This window comes from Silurus aristotelis (assembly GCF_946808225.1).
Source record: "Silurus aristotelis genome assembly, chromosome: 25".
Taxonomy (NCBI): Eukaryota; Metazoa; Chordata; class Actinopteri; order Siluriformes; family Siluridae; genus Silurus; species Silurus aristotelis.
In genome coordinates, this window is record NC_139598.1 from 7,553,207 (window position 1) to 7,572,446 (window position 19,240).

At 38.1% G+C, this 19,240-nt stretch overlaps 1 protein-coding gene and 2 long non-coding RNA genes across 3 annotated transcripts; all 3 read left to right on the top strand.

Moving 5' to 3' along the window:
* The first annotated feature begins 512 nt into the window (after nt 1–512).
* Nucleotides 513–4,535, top strand: LOC310719455 (uncharacterized protein). Its single transcript, XM_083529199.1, has 5 exons — nt 513–755; nt 870–981; nt 1,312–1,463; nt 3,730–3,847; nt 4,033–4,535. Exons 1-5 carry the CDS (start codon nt 698–700, stop codon nt 4,226–4,228), a joined length of 636 nt encoding a protein of 211 aa, XP_083385325.1. The 5' UTR covers nt 513–697; the 3' UTR covers nt 4,229–4,535.
* A 7,288-nt stretch (nt 4,536–11,823) lies between these two features.
* On the top strand, nt 11,824–13,751 carry LOC310719887. Its single transcript, XR_014531582.1, has 3 exons — nt 11,824–12,313; nt 12,661–12,778; nt 12,998–13,751. It is a non-coding gene; the product is annotated as an uncharacterized lncRNA (long non-coding RNA).
* Nucleotides 13,752–15,250: 1,499 nt separating this feature from the next.
* On the top strand, nt 15,251–16,055 carry LOC310719907. Its single transcript, XR_014531602.1, has 2 exons — nt 15,251–15,601; nt 15,732–16,055. It is a non-coding gene; the product is annotated as an uncharacterized lncRNA (long non-coding RNA).
* Nucleotides 16,056–19,240: the final 3,185 nt, after the last annotated feature.

A 19,240-nucleotide genomic window follows, 5' to 3' on the forward strand; every position in this document is an offset into this window, starting at 1 on the left:
AACCTCAGTAACCAAAAGGAAAGTTTTTTTAATATAAACTACATATTTTCTGTAGATTGGCCAAAAGCCCCCAAAAGGTCAAAACTGTCAGATGTTCCTATAATTGTGAAAGACATCTAAATGTCACTAAAAGTTCTACAAATTCAGAATTTTCATTCTGATACATGTTATAACCTCACACAAAACATATTCTCCAGTGTTATGTATTGTTTTTAAGATTTATAATCACACTCTTGATATCACCCAGATGAGGATGGGTTCCCCTTTTGAGTCTGGTTCCTCTTAAGGTTCCTTCCTCATAACATCTAAGGAAGTTTTTCCTTGCCACAGTAGCCCCAAGCTGCAAATCAGGGATAAGAACACATTGTTCACCTTAACTCTTAAATTCTGTAAAGCTGCTTTGAGACAACGTCCATTGTATAAAGCATTATAGAAATAAACTTGACTTGACAAAACCAAAAAAAGGTGGGCTTGTAAAAAAAAAAACAAAAACAAAAAAAAAACATCCTATTAGTGTTCCACTGAACTGACATCTGCCTATAAGGTGTGAAGGTTTTGTGTTAGATTAGGCAGGTGGGTGGTCTTTGGTAGGAATCATTGAAGCATTTTTTTCCTGTGCTGTGCATCTGCTGTATAAATTGATACAGGGTGGCCGTTATCAGCTTGTTTCACTAATCAGACTAGTACAGGTGGAGAAATGAGAACTGCACTGCTATTCCTGTTTGCTGTGCTTTTCACAGCCACAACCTGCAACTGTGAGGAGATTTATGTTTCATTTTCTTTCTGTCCTAATTTTCTGTTGCGATAAAACTAAGTGATTTTGGATGACATTTGCTTATTTTTTCCCTTTTGTGTTGTTCTCCGAATAGCACGTTCAAATCCATGTGTTTGTCTCAAGACATTTAACGGCAATCTTCCACCCTCAAGAGTAAAAAGTTATTATTTGCAAGAAGAAGGCCTCTGCCATATTACAGCTGTCGTGTAAGTATGCATGCTTTTATGTTAAAAGATTAGTACTCAGTAAAGACAGAAACAGGTTTTTAATTTTTTTTTATGACCACTAATAACTTGTTTTATATAATAAATGTATTTTGTGATTCTGGGCTTGCCAACTTTTCCAGACCTATATACCTTATTTTGTAAATGCATACCTTTTTTTAAAAATAATTTTTAGTAGATAGTAAATATTATCCTTTCATATTAATGGCTATAAATGAATTACGTTTTTAAACTGTTGCACTTTACTTCTGCCTGAAAAACTATTCCCGGACAACTGCTAACTGATTATTTTTTTGCTTCTGTACCATAAAGAATCACGACTATGAAAGGACTTACAGTCTGTGCAGAACCAAACAAGCCCTGGGTTATTAAAGCCATGAAATTAGTGGATGGAAGAAAGATGGCTTATACCACAACAGCAAGGCCTATGTCTACTGCTTCTGAGCGCACAGTGAATACACAAGGTGGTTCATAAGACACAGAGTAATCTATACTGTTTGGCAGAATCTGAATATCTGTTATCTGTTATGTCCGAATATTGCCTGAAATGTATTTAATGTTTAATTAATTAATTGTAGCTTGGACTGAGAGAAGTAGAATACATTTAGGTATTCTGCAGTTCTATGTGTTTTAAAAATGAATGTCTTGAGCTTTTAACATGTAATTAAAATGTGCAGCTTTCAAGAATTAAGCTTTGTGCTTCTGAATATTCCCAGGAGGTTCTACGTATGTGTATTTGTAAATATGTCTGTGCGTAGGTTTGTGAGAGGGAAGAGTGGTGGGTGTGAGAATAACTGGCACTTTGTCTTTGTCACTTTGGGTGAAGTTTTTACATGAAAGGGATAGCACAGATGGAGGTTCAGCACTGAGTTGTAAAATAGGTAAATCCCCAGTATGGCCACAATACACTCATTCTGCTAATCGAGCTTTGTCCCACCTGATGCCTATTCATAACAAAATAATCAGACGTAAATGGTAGCTGCTTTCTACTGCGTATATGGTGCTGTTTTAAGTGCCTCACTAAAGGAATAATAGAGTTGTCTTTAGTTTGTTTTGGACATACGGATGAAAGTCTCGATCTTGAAAGCAAAACAAGGGCTCCAGTAATTTTAACAACAAATGTGTGGTCTCATGTGAGTATAATCATGGCATAGTTGTTGGAACCAAAACTAGACAGCTGTAGATCAGGGAAAAAAACATAGTTTTTCAGTTTTTAGTAGAGTTTAATAGAGCTTTGTTGAGTATTTGCCCATGATAGTTTTAGATTTCATATTTTGGCTGACAAAAGTGGAACTTGATATGGTCTTTTGCTGCCGATCCAACTCAAGGTTTAATTTCTTTTGTGTGTTGAGCTTTTCACACCATTTAATCTTTAGAGTTGTGTGTGGAAACTCCAAAAGAGTAGCAATGTATGATTTACTCATATAAGTTCTATGCCAGGTTTAAAAGTCACATCGATCATACTTTTGCTTGAATCTGAAGTGAACATTTACTGAAGCTCTTGATCATTTTTTCCACTGCTGCCACATCATTGGCCGATTAGATAGCTGCATGAATGCGGAGTTGTACAAGTGTTTCTAATGGCGTGCTTGGTGAGTGTATTTAGATTTGGGAATGTTTTTTACGAAAGACAAAAAGAATGAAGAGAGAAATGAAAGTTAGAGCAGACAAAGGCAAAAATAATTTAAGCAATATCTAAGTTGGCATGAATGTAAGTGTGTAGTACAATCAGGGGTAGATGAAAGAAATGGATTTCCTCACTGTTTGGTGAGAAAGTGTGGGTTGCCATATGAGTAATCACCATATGAAGTACATGAGTGGACAGAGTGGTATTTTCCATTCTCATAGTAAAAACCGCAGCAATTTTGGTTTATTTGCTTTACTCACAAAGATTTGCGCTGGTCTAAATTTGATTGTTTTGGTTCTTAAATGGTTAGCAGCAGCTGAGTTACTGGCACAGAATCCCTGGAATAAGATTATATTAATCTTTTGAACAAAATTATCTTCTCTCCTCCTAAGTGGGTATTGTTTTTTTCCCCCTTCTTTTGAATAGTTTTAATATCACAAATGTACTTTAACCTTAAAAATAAAAATAAACACAAACATAAATAATTCATTTAAATGAGCAATGAGATACAATAGTGACAAAAAAAAAAACATTCCATGTTGAGACAACATGAGGAAATCAAACCCAAAGTGAAACCCATCATCCGTGTCACACCAGATGATGCATTTATCCATTGTTACTCTTTTTGTACGATTGTATATAAAGTAAGTCTGTTTGTGAAAACCACATTCACTTTTTGAATTTGCATTTAATTATATAATTGAATGTTGTTCCATAAAATGGTATATAGCAAAATAATACATTTAATTAATTATGGAACACTTAATGAGAATCAATTATTAATTAATTTAAAATATTCAGCTAAAGTTTTCTATTACAAAATGAACTTGCTATATTTATTATTACATATATACTATACATAAATACTTCATGTTTTATTTAGCAGTTATTAAAATATTAACTTTTTAACCACATAAAAAAATAGACTAGTGGAAAAAAAGACTAGTTAACTTGATTTATTTTAAAATTTATAGTAAGGCAACTCCTAAGAAATCACAAAATCAGACAAAAGACTGAGTATAAGAATTGTTACGTTTGCTGTATTACGGTTATAAAAGTTTCTGTTTTGTGATGAAACATTTAAAATGTGTTTTCTATGGCAGAGAATTCGTCCAGCTCATGTTGCTTGAAAAAAAAGAAATCAGTAAAAAATCGCCACATGAAAAAGATTGTGGATTGTAAAGTTCAGAGTGGTAAACTTTGCCCCTGTGATGCAATCATGTGAGTATTTAAGCATATTTAGTTTTACTATTTACCATTAGGAACACTGTCAGTCAAGAAAATATTATAAATGTGTTTTATTCACAAGGCCCGCAACTGATACTGCTTTATGAATTGCTGCATGTACTGCAAGGAGTCACATTGATTAATCACTTGTTTATGTGTTTAATCATTGATTTCTTCAGCATTAGGACACATAAAGGCCGGCAACTCTGCTTAGATCCACAGGAAGAATGGGTTCTTAAAAATGTTGTGATGAATGGAACCAACACTTGTGATGTGACCCTAACAACAAAGAACACCAAAAATGAAAAAAAGGCAGGCAAAAGAAGAATAGGTAAAAAGAGAAAAGTGGAGCAAGAGAAAGGAAGTTTAGACTAAATTACTGATAAAATACACTTAAATGAAATGCAAAGTGTTTCAGTGAGTGATGGCACTCAGTTATTTGAATGCATATATTGGAGGTAATATGTATTCAGCTTCAATTTAACCATCCAATGAAATCCATGTAATCAAATGTATTAAAAACTTTTTTTTTTTTTTATATATAATATTTTATTAGTCTGTAAATCTATTAACCTTTTTTTCTTCACTATAGTGCAAATAAAATGTTCTATTTAGTATTTGCAATATATAGTAATGTCAGTTAAATATACCCATGTCTAATAAATACTTATGTTTAATGTTGCTTAATCTTGTCTTTTTTGTTAGATTAAACCCATTCTCATGTTGTTTTAGTTTTTAATGACCATTACTTCCTGTTTGATTGTATACCAAAAGCTAACCAAAATCTTTGATAATGTTTATTAATTTATTTTTAAGATTGTTAAAATAGCCTTGTAAAATAGCCTTAAATTTTTTTACACACTCATTTATTAAAATCATTTGATTCGTATATTGATTCTATTTAATCCAAAGCAGAGATTGAATAATAAACTTTTCTGAATCACATATATCATATACACTGTAAAAAGCACATATAGTAGCCTAATAACTTCATCAACACATTACCCAATAGTACATAACCCAATAACATCAATAACTCACACAGTAGAGTAAAAACAGGGGAGCAAATTTTAAAATGAATAATAATAAAGAAACAGTGCAGTATTGTAACACATTCTTTATTTAAAGTGTCTAGTAGCAGTAACTTGTGACAGTAATTGCAGTTGTGCAAGCAAAGTTGTGCAAGGCAAGCATTACATGATATTACAGTTTCTTCTCTTTAGCATTTCACTTCACACTAAAAAAATCATTGCCAGATTCATAGCGTTTTTGTTTTGTTTGAATATACATATACGTATATGTGTTTGCACGACAGACAGACAGACAGACAGACAGACAGACAGACAGACAGACAGACAGACAGACAGACAGACAGACAGACAGAAAACTCCACATGTAGTAGGATCGAATTGGCGCTGGTAAGTCTCTATATGGTACGGGATGTTTGCGGGGTCGACATCTACTTCTTTAAAGGTCCACAATCTTCATGAGGTGGGCCGTGACTGTGGCTGGAGCAACCTCAGGATGCCTCGGGATGGAGAAAAAGAAGCAGTGGAGAGAAATTAGCGTAGCACAAGTTGATAATGTGCATGTGATCAGATGTACTGGAGCACAAGGTTATGATATGTGACGTATGTTATTTGTAGGCTTTGCTAAAAAGATCCTAAGATTTTTAATCTGCCCTTAAACTGGAAGAGTGTGTCTGAGCCCCGAACACTGTCAAGGAAGACTATTCCAAAGTTTAGGAGCTAAATGTGAGAATGCTCTACCACCTTAAGAGGACTTTGCTATTCTAGGAACTACTAGAAGTCCGGAGTTTTGAGATCTGGATAAATACATGGGAGCTAGACCATTTAGTGTTTTGTAAGGAAGAAGTAGTATTTTGTAGTTGAATCAAAACAGGTAGCCAGTGTAGGGACGATAAGATTGGGGCTATATGATCATATTTCCGTGACCTTGTGAGAACTCTTGCTGCCGCATTCTGGACTAACTGAAGCTTGTTTATTAATGATGCAGGACATCCACCAACATGTTTCTTAGCTTAGCAATATTTCTAAGGTGGAAGAAGGCTGTTTTTCTAACTTGGATGATTTAATTTATAAAAGACAAGTTGCTGTCTAAAATAACTCCCAGGTCTTTTACCGTTGAACTAGTAGTTACAGAACATCCGTCTAAATGCAGGTTGAAATGCTGGAGCTTCTGTGTACTGGCAAAATCTCAGTTTTATCAGAATTTAATAGTAGAAAGTTATGGGCCATCCAGTCTTTTAATTCATTAATACATTTAGTTAACATGGCCAATTTAGCTGTATCACCTGGTTTTGATAAGATATATAGATGGGTATCATCAGCATAACAGTTGAAGCTAATTCCATGCCTTCTTATATTATTTCCTAAGGGAAGCATGTATATTGTGAAAAGCAGGGGTCCTAAACTGAACCTTGTGGCATGCCATAATTTACTAGCAATAACCTGGATAGCTCTCCAAGTCTACAAAATGGTAACAATCAGACAGGTAGGATTTAACCAGCTTAATGCCTGTACCTGAATGCAGATGTAATTTTGTAAGCGATCTAGGAGGAGATCATGATCATGATTTTGTTTTTTTGTTTTTTGTTTTTTCCGATCCAAGATGGCGGCGCAAGCACATCGCGAGGCTCCGGGTCTCATATCGGGTCTGTTTATGAAGAACAGCTGTGCATATACATCGTACACCCGACACGAGCTTTCGGATATTGGTTTACAACTTCTGGACCAGACAACATCCCTGGACACGTACTCAGACCATGTGCTGAGCAGCTCGCTGGGGTCTTTACTGACATCTTCAACCTGTCTCTTGCCCAAGCAGCTGTTCCCACTTGTTTTAAATGCACCTTTATTGTGCCAGTGCCAAAACACTCCAAACCGACGTGCCTGAACGACTACCGCCCTGTAGCACTGACACCCATTGTCATGAAGTGCTTTGAGCGGCTGGTCCTGGCATACCTAAAGGACTCTCTGCCATCCACATTAGACTCTCACCAGTTTGCCTACCGCAGCAATAGGAGCACAGAAGATGCAGACTGTATACACAAAAACTTATGCTCACCGGGACACTGATCATTTCTCACCCCACACTTTGTTATTGCACGGACTGTTTACACAAACCTTTGCTCATTTGCACACTGCTCTTCTTTGTATTGCTGCTCATCATTAACTTATTACCATTGCATAATATACCCGTTCTCTGTTCATAGTAATAGCAATATATTATGTTCACTGTTCACATCCTTCTGTAAATCTCTGTGTATAGTAATAGGCATCTGTATATTATGTTTACTATATATATATATATATATATATATATATATATATATATATATATATATATATATATATATATATATATACAGTACAGACCAAAAGTTTGGACACACCTTCTCATTCAAAGAGTTTTCTTTATTTTCATGACTATGAAAATTGTAGATTCACACTGAAGGCATCAAGGGCAATTTGACCAAGAAGGAGAGTGATGGGGTGCTGCGCCAGATGACCTGGCCTCCACAGTCACCGGACCTGAACCCAATCGAGATGGTTTAGGGGTGAGCTGGACCGCAGAGTAAAGGCAAAAGGGCCAACAAGTGCCAAACATCTCTCGGGGAACTCCTTTAAGACTGTTGGAAGACCATTTCAGGTGACTACCTCTTGAAGCTCATCAAGAGAATGCCAAGAGTGTGCAAAGCAGTAATCAAAGCAAAAGGTGGCTACTTTGAAGAACCTAGAATATGAGATTTTTCAGTTGTTTCACACTTTTTTGTTATGTATATAATTCCATATATAATTCCACATGTGTTAATTCATAGTTTTGATGCTTTCAGTGTGAATCTACAATTTTCATAGTCATGAAAATAAAGAATTTTTTTTAAATGAGAAGGTGTGTCCAAACTTTTGGTCTGTACTGTATATATATATATATATATATATATATATATATATATATATATATATATATATATATATATATATATATATATATATATACATAGTACATATATATTCATCTGTATACTACATTTATAGTACATATACATCTTTAAATTACTGTTTATAGTCTATATTACCATTCTATTTAACTATGTAAATCATGTTAAAACTGTATAACCTGCACTTGCTGTTATTGCACTCTGGTTAGACCCAAACTGCATTTCGTTGCCTTGTACTTGTACATGTGTAATGACAATAAAGTTTAATCTAATCTAATCTAATGATCTATATTGTCGAATGCAGCATTAAGGTCTAGTAAAACTAACAGCAAGATGAAGCCTTGGTCTAAAGCTAAAAACAGGTCATTAGTGATTTTAACTAGATCAGTTTCTGTGCTATGATGTGGAATAAAATCTGACTAAAACTCTTCAAAGATATTGTTCTCTTGTAAGTAGGAACATAACTGGGCAGTTAAAATCTTAGACATAAATGGGAGATTTGAAATGGGTCTGTAATTTGAAAGTTTGTTTGGATCCAAATTAGGTTTCTTAATGAGGGGCTTAATGACTGCTAACTTGATGGATTTTTTTCCTCCATTTTCTCTCCAGATTACGGGCTGCTCTCTTAAGGGCATGCGTATGACTATTTTACCAAGGTGTAGGTGTTTTTTCTCTAACCTTTTTTAACTGGATGGGGGCAACGGTGTCTTATTTGCTAGTGAGGATAAGATCTATGATGTTAGTCTTTCCATCAAGATTATTAGAAGTTATGGGTTTCGTAAGAAATTGAGATAAATCAGGCAGGTTATTTATAAATCTGTCCTTAGCAGTCGGAACAATAGTCGTAACAATTCGATAACGTGGTGAAACACAGATAATCTGCTCTACCGGTAGTGTGTAGGTGCACTGGGCCTGGGCAGGGAGACACACATTGTGCTTATAATTGCAAATAGAGTTAAGATAAAGTAAGAGGCAATGAATGTAGTCAACACTAGTGATAGTTGAGTTAACTAACTACAGGCACAAGTCAGGAAGACAAAAAAACAATTTAGGATTATTTAAGGAGGAAAAAATGGATAGATAAATAGTAAAATTTGTTTGAAAAATGCCAAGAGAAATGCAAACACGGAACTCATGGCAAACAAGTCAAACACAGGAAGCTACATTACAGGAAGTGAAAATCTGCCGAAAGAAGAAGCCGAAAGTTTTTGATAGATACAAACAATGGATGTGTCCCTCACGGGGTGAGGAGCGGTCATGAGTGGCCATTCCACCCAAGGTTGCTGCAGTGGCCTCCATCTCACTTGGCACATAAACTGCCTGAAGATGCTAGCTGTGTTTCTGGCTCTGAAACACTTTATCCCAGACCTGAGGAATGGCCATGTGCTAGTCCTTGCATACAACACATCGGTGGTTTCTTATATCAATCATTAGGGGGGTCTGTGCTCTCTCCCCCTATACAGGCTGGCACGGCAGATCCGCCTGTGGTTCCAGGGAAGACTTCTCTCATTGATAGCTGCTTACATTCCTGGGTACCTAAATCGGGGCACCTTGACCTTAAAGCCACTAAGTCCTCTGTCCTGCACTCTGGCTGTGCTCACACACATTAAGCAGGGACTGGTCATTGTGGCATGATTAGACTAAAGAAATGATTGTTCCCAAAGTGCTGTGACGCACCTCGAGTTCCTGAAAGGGAAAGTCTCTAGGTTACGTATGTAACGCTAGTTCCCTGAATGAACGAGACTCTGTGCCTCCAAGCCACACTCCCTGAATCCCTGCCGTGCTTCCTTCTACTTTCAGAAGCTAGCGTCGGCTCCACCACATACGCATTTTATGCTTCCTGGTCGAGGCGTTAACCCACCGGTGACGCCGGGTCTCTTTGTTGGCCGGATTACACACATGATTCAAAACATAGACAATGCGGAGGCATTCCCAAAGCGTTGCAACCCAGCGTCTTGTTCCCCCAGGGATCTAGGGTAACATACGGAACCTAGAGACGTTTCCACTTCCCACATAAATAAATCAAGATCTGGACAACCATGGCCTTGTCACTGGTTTACCTTCTATAGACTTTTGGTAAGTATTAGCCAACTTTAGTTGCTAGTTTTACTTTTGCTGAAGTGAACTGTTTGGAAAAAGCTAGAAATAGGAAAAATCTGTTACTCAAGGTAAAATCATGATGATAATTCAAGTGTTTGATGTTATAATATCAAATGTCTGGATGTACAAAATCTTTCAAAAACATCCTGTGGGATTATCTTTATCAAGATTTATTGTTATCCAAGGGCCTGATAACAAGCTCATAAATAGAACCAGCATTCATGGTGTATAAAGAGAGATCTGCAGAATTTTTGGTCAGAAAAGACCACAGGACAAGCCAAACAGTTTGGTCCTCTTTAATGTTTGTCATACAGTCTTGTTTTACTACAAAGCAGAAACTCACAATTTTTAGGCTAAGACTAGATAATGACTTTGCTAAGCTGTATGTAATTACTGGCCATATAGTAAAAAAATTTACTGTCCAACAATATGTACAAAACCAGGCTTTAATTCTGTGACACTCATTTAGGCTCTCCAGATTATTTTAATTGATAAAACTGTAAAGAGACTGTTTGTTTTCCCCTGACATCACTGTGCATTAGGTGTCTGAATCATCAGGAGTCTCATTCTTCCTTTGTCTTCAGGTTTTAAAGCGTACTTAATCACTTGGTTAAATTTGTAGCATTGGATAATGTTTTTAGACAGAATTAGCATTTTTTTTCTTTTTTTTCGTTGATGTCACATTGGTTCTGGGTTTAGTCTTTTAGTACTGTACTAATTTACTACTGTAACTATGTTCTAACTAGGTTATTTATGGTTTACTTCAGCTTCCTGATATCCATTTCCAGGTCAGAGGGGGATTGTGTATACTAAATAGTCCATAATTCTTAAAGGCTGTTTAAATGTCTGCACACGTGTGCATGTGTGTGTGTGTATGTGTGTGTGTGTGTGTGTGTGTGTGTGTGTGTGTGTGTGTGTGTGTGTGTTTAAAGCTGTCAAAAACTATTCTCTGAAACAAATTTCCCAGTCATGGACATTAGCTTAGTAGAAAAAGACAAGACTGGTGTTTGTGTGTTCCCAATGGATTTCTTGCTTGCCATTGTCTCCAGACTCTTTTCAACAATAAGACACTGGTTTGTGCAGTTAAGTGTTCAAGAATAAAGTCTTACACAACAATCACTATTCAATGCTGAACAGTTTGGGAATTCATAGCCAGGAGTCTCCAGTGTGAATAACCTATTTAATTTTTGCCTGTCTCACAAACCAAAAATATAAAACGTAAAGTTTTAGTATCCAAGTCTGAATACAGCTGCCCAATTAAAAGCTTGTTATTGTTTACTACTTAAATATCAGCTGTTAAAGAAGGTCTGTGTGCAAGAGTTTATTTGCTCTATTATATTTAAGACATTAAAATATACGTGCTGGAAAATATCACTGCATGGTATCTGGAACTTTTCAGTGGTCATATACACACTATTCAACTATCTACATTGCTGGGTGCATGATTAGTTAGTCAGTATATGCCCCCATACTATGGCTATTGTGGCCAGTGATGTAAATGACACATTGGTAATAATTTCCTTTTAGATTTTTTTTTTGACATAGCGAAAGCAATGTGTGGAAAGCTGATTTCTTGTTACATCACAGACTTTTATTGTCATTCCAACCATATGCCGTGAAATACACAGTGCAACATTTAATGCAAAGCCAGCATAAGAGAGTAGTAATTTGTTTAAAAATAGTAATTGTTGTGCAAATTGTTAATGAATATATTCATTTGTGTATGTGTGTGTTATCCAAATCCCTTTACATTGAGCAGTTGAATGGTTTGTGGACAGGAACTGTGTGTGTGTGTGTGTGTGTGTGTGTGTGTGTGTGTGTGTGTGTGTGTGTGTGTGTGTGTGTGTGTGTGTGTGTGTGTGTGTGTGTGTGTGATCAGCCTGAGTTGGTGTGAAGTGTGTAGGTGTGGGTGTTTTCAGCCACAATGCTGTTGTGCTTGTTCTTATTGTACCACAGCTATATTGTATTAATACAAGAAACTATATTCTAGATATTAAATGGTACCTGCTGGAACTTTCCAATGGTCATTTTCTGAGTTCCATAGTGATGTGTGTGGAATTGACCAGTAAATATATTCCCCCTTAGTAATTGCTACTGTGGTCAGTGACACCTAGGTCATATTTTCCTTTGAGCTGCATTGTGACACACAGCAATACTGCTGTGTGGAAAGCTTCTTTCTTGAGCTCTTTACACCACAGATATGATTTATACACGCCCCTGTACTTTCTCCGACCAAATTGTAGGCTGGGGTCTGAATGTGTAGGGGTGAGAAAGAAAATAAGTTATGAATGTGAAAGTGTAATGTTAGCCAGACTCTCTCCAGTCAGCACTTAGCGTCACAATGAAACTGCTCTACGCACTCTTCTTCTGTATGTTCTCCTGCCTCTGTGTCAGTGAAGGTAAGGCCGAACTGCTGATGTGTCTCATTTTATCTCAGAGAATATTTATTTTGAATGTTATTTAAAAGCAATATGAAAATCAGTACATAACTGCTGCATTACAAACAGTAAAAGGGGATTGGTAGCTCAGTGGTTGAGGTGCTGGGTTACAGATCGGAAGGCCAGGCAGCTGCCACTCTTGGGTTTTTGAGCAAGGCTTTTAACACACTGTGCTCCAGGGGTGCTGAATCATCTCTGATATGTGCAGAAAATAATTCACTGTGCTATATTGTACTGTATATGTTACAAGTAAAGGTTTTTCTATTCTCTGTTTCTGAAGTAACATTGAGAATGTGTGTTTCTTGTAGCATTGACTTGGCCCAGCTTTTGTTGCTTGAAAACAAATTCGATTGAAAGACTACCTGTAAAAAATGTTGCAGAATGTAAAGTCCAGAGCAGTGGACTTTGCCCAATTGATGCAATCATGTGAGTATTTAAACACTAACACAATAAGCAAGTTTTTTTTCACTGTATATGAAGTTGTAATCTTTGCTACCTTATCCTCCCTTCCTCAGGATTTGATACATTTTTGCTTAGTGTGATTTATATAAAAGACCGGTGACTGTTGCTGCTTCTTAAATTGTTTGCATGATAAATTAATCCTAATCTTAATTGTTTTATTTTTGTTTAATTCCTGTTCTCCAGTATCAAGACACATAAAGGCCGGATGAACTGTTATGATCCTAAGGCAGAGTGGGTTATTAAAAATGTTGTAATGAAGGAAGCCAACTCTTGTGACATCACAATAAAGAAGAAAGGAAAAGGACAAAAGAGAAAACAGGGAAAGGAAAAATGAGTAAAAGGAAGAGAAAAAGAAAGGAGCTAAACTAAAAAGCAGTAAAAACGCTATTTATCTAAAGAATAGTAAAACATTGGACTACAGTGTTTGATTTGGATGGCCTGGATTTAACATTTATTAATAACTTGTCTTTTTCCATACTTTAAACAATTTAGTTTTCTGAATGTGAAAAGAAAGAATGCACAATACCCATACAAACCTTTTTTTTTTTTAATACTCATCGATCTTAAAGGGTTGTAATATATTCTGTTGAAACACAGACTTTCCTGTGTTATGTATATATATTTGGTTTTAATTTACATGTATCAATTATATGTCAATAACTAAAAATATCCACATTTCCTTTTTATATTTTTCATGTTCATTACTGACACACTTTGAACAGTCTGATGTAATATATGATAATGAATCCAAAATATTTAGTTTTTTTCTCCTGTATTTTGTTTTGAGAAAAAAATAAAATAAAATCCAAATGTACATTTTTTCTGTAATGCTTATTTGTCAAATATCTTATGAAATGTTTTTGAATTATGTTTCATTCCATTTAATTAAGAGTAAGGTCCAGAACCAAAAATGTAAAAAAATCAAGATGTAATAACAGTTAGGAGTCTTGCCTACTATTTTAACACTTACAACCTTTGACTCTGTACATGTACCTCGCACACACTTATTGTAAGAAAAATACATTTTTTTATCTATCTATCTATCTATCTATCTATCTATCTATCTATCTATCTATCTATCTATCTATCTATCTATCTATCTATCTATCTATCTATCTATCTATCTATCTATCTATCTATTTATCTGTCTGTCTGTCTGTGTGTGTGTGTATATATATATATACAGTGAGGAAAATAAGTATTTGAACACCCTGCTATTTTGCAAGTTTTCCCACTTAGAAATCATGGAGGGGTCTGAAATTGTCATCGTAGGTGCATGTCCACTGTGAGAGACATAATCTAAAAAAAAAAAAAATCCAGAAATCACAATATATGATTTTTAAACTATTTATGTGTATGATACGGCTGCAAATAAGTATTTGAACTAGAATTCTGACCCTCAAAGACCTGTTAGTCTGCCTTTAAAATGTCCACCTCCAATACATTTATTATCCTAAATTAGATGCACCTGTTTGAGGTCGTTAGCTGCATAAAGACACCTGTCCACCCCATACAATCAGTAAGAATCCAACTACTAACATGGCCAAGATCAAAGAGCTGTCCAAAGACACTAGAGACAAAATTGTACACCTCGACAAGGCTGGAAAGGGCTACAGGGAAATTGCCAAGCAGCTTGGTGAAAAAAGGTCCACTGTTGGAGCAATCATTAGAAAATGGAAGAAGCTAAACATGACTGTCAATCTCCCTTGGACTGGGGCTCCATGCAAGATTTCACCTCGTGGGGTCTCAATGATCCTAAGGAAGGTGAGAAATGCTTAAACCAGCACATGTCCAGGCACGTCTTAAGTTTGCCAATGACCATTTGGATGATCCAGAGAAAGTCATGTGGTCAGATGATACCAAAATAGAACTTTTGGGTCATAATTCCACTAAACGTGTTTGGAGGAAGAAGAATGATGAGTACCATCCCAAGAACACCATCCCTACTGTGAAGCATGGGGGTGGTAGCATCATGCTTTGGGGGTGTTTTTCTGCACATGAGACAGGGCGACTGCACTGTATTAAGGAGAGGATGACCGGGGCCATGTATTGCGAGATTTTGGGGAACAACCTCCTTCCCTCAGTTAGAGCATTGAAGATGGGTCGAGGCTGGGTCTTCCGACATGACAATGACCCGAAGCACACAGCCAGGATAACCAAGGAGTGGCTCTGTAAGAAGCATATCAAGGTTCTGGCGTGGCCTAGCCAGTCTCCAGACCTAAACCCAATAGAGAATCTTTGGAGGGAGCTCAAACTCCGTGTTTTTTAGTGACAGGCCAGAAACCTGACTGATCTAGAGAAGATCTGTGTGGAGGAGTGGGCCAAAATCCCTCCAGCAGTTGGGCAAACCTAGTGAAAAACTACAGGAAATGTTTGACCTCTGTAATTGCAAACAAAGGCTACTGTACCAAATATTAACATTGACTTTCTCAGGTGTTCAAATACTTATTTGCAGCTGTATCATACAAATAAATACAGTGGAACCCGGTTATCTCGCCCTCGGTTACCTCGACAACCCTATTAAGTCGACGTTTTTGAAGTGGAACCGCCAAATTCTCGCTTTTTCTAAGCATTTTTTATCGGTTATGTCGACTTTTTTTATGTCGCCGAACCCTAATATCTCGAGCACAAGGGGGGAAAAATTTGTTATTTAACGTCGGTTATCTCGGTGCAGCCGCAGAAGAACTCGCGGAAGTGGCGGAAAAACCAAGCCTCACAGATGCTACAGGTGTTGTATTGTATACTGGTGAATCTTTGCTGTTAGTTAGTGCACATATGCCTTTTGTTGTTAAATGTTATGCGATGAACGGGAGGCGAAAGCCGCGCTTGGCGGCGCGGAACGTGGGATGAGCAAAAGCATAGAATGAACACCGGCAGGATCGGGGGGGGAATCCGCGATGCGCTTTGGGAAGAAAAGTGCAGCCGTTGAGAGAGTGCCAGTGGGAAGACACGTACCGGGATATGCATGAGCGATAACAACGACCGCCGTGAACCATAATATACCAACAATAACGGACAGTGAGAGTGTGGAAGTTTAAATAGGAGCTGGTGATGATGCTAAACAAGCACCATATGTGCGCGATTGAAGCCGGGAGCTTCATAGAAAGCGGCAGAGAAAACACCTGCCACGCCGAAGGGGGCCGAAGGGGGCGTGGCAGGTGGATTCCTGACAGATAAACATGTACTGTATGTATTTTTATAGCATGCCTTCATCAAACAAATCACGGCAATGCTGTTGTGTTACCTCGATGCTTTTTGGCGACCCCCTAGGACATCGACATAACCGGGTTCCACTGTAGTTAAAAAATCATACATTGTGATTTCTGAATTTTTTTTTTTAGATTATGTCTCTCACAGTGGACATGCACCTATGATGACAATTTCAGACCCTTCCATGATTTCTAAGTGGGAGAACTTGCAAAATAGCAGGGTGTTCAAATACTTATTTTCCTCACTGTATATATATATATATTATGTATAATATATATATTTGACAGATTGGAGTTGCTGCTATCACAGTAGATAGGACCTTCGAACCAGAAAGACACAGCTTACATTTGACTAAAAAGTTCACAATGAGCATATTTCAACTTTGAGAAACTCGTCTTGCTCTCGCCTACACTCGCCATTACTGCCGCACATACTTATAATAAATAGAAACACACCTTCTTTGTGTTTACAGTGGTTGGCATCCACTAATCCTACAATGCGTCGCTGCTGTAAACAGGTTAGGTTGTAGGCTACACTTCAGCCAAAATTAATTAATTAAAAAAAGTAACAGACAATGCACCATAACGGACTTAATTTATTTAAAAATTAATGCGTTACAGTATTAGTTACTGTCAAAAGTAACTGCGTTACTGCCCAACACTGGTCTGAAGCCTGTTATGACCTTGTTAACATACCCTGTTCTAGGGTAAAGTAAGGTGCTGGCCATGCCTAGGGTAAACTCTGGCCACAGAGAGGACTTGAAGATCTCCCTCTCTCTTAAAAAAGGAAATGGCCAGGAGGAACACAGTATTGACTTTGAGGAACCTCCAAGACACCTCGGCCAACGGCTCAAATAGAGGCTCTGCTAGGGCCTCCAAGACGACAGCCAAGTCCCACAGAGGAACTCTAAGTCGTACAGAAGGCCTCAGCCTCCGGGAACCGTGGAGAAAACATGTCACCAACGGGTTTCTACCCAGCAACTGGTACAAGGATGGCTGACACGTAGACTTTTAGGGTGAGAGGAGCCAATCCTTTGGCAAATTGTTCCTGAAGAAATTCCAGAACTGAACCAACCGGGCAGTTAATTGGATCCAATTGGTGCAAATCACACCATGCCGTGAACTGGCACCATTTTACGGTGTACGACCACCTTGGTGGAGAGACAGGCTAGGAGCTGTGCCCTTTTAGCTCTGAGTGGGAGTGACATACTGTGCCCCATGCCTGAGAGAGAAGATCCCTCCTGAGAGGAATCCCCTCCCCACAAACTCTCTCCAGAACTCCCTGGAACAGCGTGACAGGGTTAAAGGCATCCAGCCCTAGAGTGGCTGGGGGTGTCATGGAGAACCAGAGGGGACAGTTGGAATTTCTCTCGAGTCGCAAGCAGGTCCATCTGAGCTCTGCAAAATCTCCTGCAAATCTTCTCGGGGTGGAGTCGCCATTCCCTGGGCGTCGCCCCTTGTCTTGAGAGGGGGTCTGCTACCTCGTTTAAATCTCAGACCCCCCTAATGGTTGATGATGGAACCACTGATGTGTTGTCCGTATGGACCAACACATGGTAGCCCTTGAGGTCTGGAAGGTAATGGTTAAACCATGGATAGCATCTCCAGGCAATTGTTATGCCATGTGTGATAGGGCCTTCCCCAGAGACCTTGGGTGAATTCCATACTACACCTGATAGGTGGTTCTCAGTAATGGAGAAAGCACACTCTTGGCATTCAGCCTCAACCACAGCTCCTTCATGTGGGCAAGAATGAGATCTTGATTCCGGACTGCCAGCTGCTCTGATTGAGCTAGTAACAACCAATCATCAATATAATTTTTAATGCGGATGCCCTGAAGTCTCAAAGTCAGTGCCGCATTCGCACTTCATCAACGTGTGGGGTTAGACGAAATGGAAGGTCCCGGTATTGGTAAGCTTCAGCCCTAAAATCAAACCTTAGGAACCTTCTATGTTTTATGTCACCAGTGTGCGGCACACACTATTTAACCGGGGAAGACAAGACACACAGGACCCATCAAGACACATCTGGAAGATCGCTAGATAGTCTGTTAAGAGAATCGGTCTCTCAAAACTGACCTGTGGTATACCTAGAGTTGAAGCTATGCCCTAATGCAGCTCTAGGGGCCTCCTGCGAGACAAAATAAGGAGGGCGTTTGCTGGAGCGGGCCGTGCTCTGAGCACTAAAAGTGGCAGGGTTAACAGACGAGCTCCCTGGCAGTGCCGTATACTGAGGTGCACAGCACCCCTTCCTGAGGGTGTCCCTAGATGGTCTTTTATCAGGACTTTTTTTCCTCAAAGCTCCTCTATTGAAGGTGATAGAGTGTTTCTTGCTATAATATGAATTCATACAGTATTTTTAATAGCACTAATAGGGCTCTGTACTCTGTACTCACACTTTCATGTGCAGAAGACAACTGATGTTCTAAAAGCACATTAAGAAGGTAAGAAATGGCAGAAATTAACAAGGCACACCTGTGAATTGAAAACCATTCCAGCTGACAACCTCATGAATCTATGAGAGAATACTAAGAAAAAAAAAACTGTCATCAAAGCAAAAGGTGGTTACTATAAAACTTTCTTTCGGCTTCTCCCGTTAGGGGTCGCCACAGCGGATCCGCCGCACGTTTTGATTTGGCACATGTTTCACGCTGGATGCCCTTCCTAACGCAACCCTCCCCAATTTATCCGGGCTTGGGACCGGCACTGAGAGTGGCTGGGGATGGTTCCCTGACCGGGGATCGAACCCGGGTTGCAACAGTGAGAGTGCTGCATCTTAACCACTAGACCACCAGGGGACCTAAAAGGTGGTTACTATAAAGAATCAAAAATACAAAACAAAAATAAAAAACAATCTGTCAAAGTTCCTTTCACCTCATAGCTTGTTTTTTGCTTTGATATGCATCATCAGCTGTGAGGTCTTTTATAAAGAGTTGTGTGCCTTTCCATATTATGTCCAATCAATTAACTGTTCCACGGGTGGACTCCGGTCAAGGTGTAGAAACATCTAAGCAGCAGTCAAGAGAAAGTCAACTGTTGCTGCAAAGGGTCTGAATACTTATGTACATGTGATATTTCAGCATATTTTTTTTATTTTTTATTATAAATACATTTCAATCAATCAAAATCAATCAAAATCAATCTAAACAATTGTAGTATCAGGCAGGAATGTGCTTCTATTACTATTCACTATGTGTGTGTGTGTGTGTGTGTGTGTG